Source organism: Orycteropus afer, unplaced genomic scaffold (assembly GCF_000298275.1).
Source record: "Orycteropus afer afer isolate SDZICR_OR568_19922 unplaced genomic scaffold, OryAfe1.0 scaffold00505, whole genome shotgun sequence".
Taxonomy (NCBI): Eukaryota; Metazoa; Chordata; class Mammalia; order Tubulidentata; family Orycteropodidae; genus Orycteropus; species Orycteropus afer.
Genome location: NW_006922092.1, coordinates 1,894,501 through 1,896,166, shown reverse-complemented (window position 1 = coordinate 1,896,166; position 1,666 = coordinate 1,894,501). Strand labels below are relative to the sequence as shown.

Sequence of the window (1,666 nt, the reverse complement as noted above, 5' to 3'; positions counted from 1 at the left end):
TAACAACAACAACAACATTCCTAATTCAGGCTTTTTCTAATTTTATCTGTCTCACAATGTGAAAGTTTGTATCTTTTATTATATGTAACCTCCAAAGATAGGTAAGTCTTCCAAGAGTACAGTTTTTCTTATAAGTGATGTAATTAGATGTAGTTAAGTGTGCATACTTATCATTATGTATCTGTGTTTGCAGGGGCAGGTGACGAGACACAGATAACCAAAACCAACCAAACAAAACTGATAAACTGGCAGGAATTTGGAAACCTATATAAAAACAAAACCAAACTCATTGCTATCAAGTTGATTCTGACTCATAGCGACTCTTTTTGGGTTTCTGAAGCAGTAAATCTTTATGGAAGTATTTTGCCCAGTCTTCCTTCCATGGAGTGGCTGGTGGGTTTGCACTGCCAACCTTGTGGTTAACAGTCAAATGCCTTAGGCACTGCACCACCAGAGCTCCTTGGAAATTGATATAGAAAGCACAAAAATCTACTGTTGGTAGGGGTGTGCTTTTTCCTCTTTGGCTTTCACTCTCCTGGCTTGCTGGCATCAGAGATGTGTATCTTTATTTTTTTCAATAATCAAAAAAAGAGAAAACAAAACTCACTACCATAGAATCAATTCCAACTCACAGAGATCTCCACTGGGTTTCAGAGGTGGTAAATCTTTATGGAAGTAGATTGTCCTATCTTCCTTCTGTGGAGTAGCTGGTGAGTTTGAACCACCGAACTTCTAGTTAGCAATTTTAATATATAATATTTTATTGTGCTTTTGGTGAAAGTTTGCACAACAAATTAGGTTTACATTTAGCAATTTCTATACATATTATTCAATAATATATTGATTACATTTTTCACAATGTGTCAGTATTCTTATCATTTTCATTCTGCTTGTTCTGTTTCCATTAATCTAGCTTCTCTGCTCTCTCCATTCTAATCTTTGATTTAGAGTAGATGTTGAACATTTATCTTTATATATCTTTATTTTTTAACTTGATCATTCTACAAGTCTGTGAATTCATCCCTAGATAATGGTGAGTTAAACATATGACCAACACAATCTTCCATTCTTTAATCTGATAATTCTTATTTATTCTTAATTTTCAGGGTCCAAAACTAATTTCAAAAACTCGTGCTACTTTGGGTGTTTAAACTACTTCAGGTAATAAAAAATTCAGATAAGACTAAAAATAATGCCAATCCAATGTGAGATACATCATAAGAGTGCCTACTAAATGCTTTTCTTAAAAATAAATGCAATTGAATAAAAAGTTTATTTTAAAAACACTAGAACAAAATTAAGTCCATAAAGTTAAATTAATGACTGAACTAACTCAAAATTCTTTTGAATTGTTTCAAAGGTTTCAGAAAATGCCATAAAAAGCCTCTCCTATGTGTTTAATATTCCTCTGATATAAAATAATAGAACCAGTTACTAACTACACATATTCATTTATATAGTATTTATTATATATTTGTTTATATTACAGAGGGAAGACAAGAAGACAAAATGACTCTTGATAGTTGGGTGTGAACTTTTTCCTTTAATTATAACTGACTTAATATCTTTTGGTGAATTAATAAAATGATGAAGATTTTTATGTGAGATTTCCCCATTATAGAAATAAAGTGTCTACAAGTGTTTCCTTTTGCCTAGCCTGTTTATT

General features: G+C 31.8%; 1 protein-coding gene across 1 annotated transcript in view; it reads left to right on the top strand.

The window, feature by feature from the left end:
- Positions 1–1,151, top strand: part of LOC103209592 (alpha-fetoprotein-like) — a 23,370-nt gene extending 22,219 nt beyond the window's left edge. The window contains exon 14 of the mRNA XM_007955484.1: positions 1,107–1,151. Coding sequence (XP_007953675.1) covers positions 1,107–1,151 — 45 coding nt within the window. The remainder of the gene's footprint in view (positions 1–1,106) is intronic.
- The last annotated feature ends 515 nt before the right edge of the window (positions 1,152–1,666 follow it).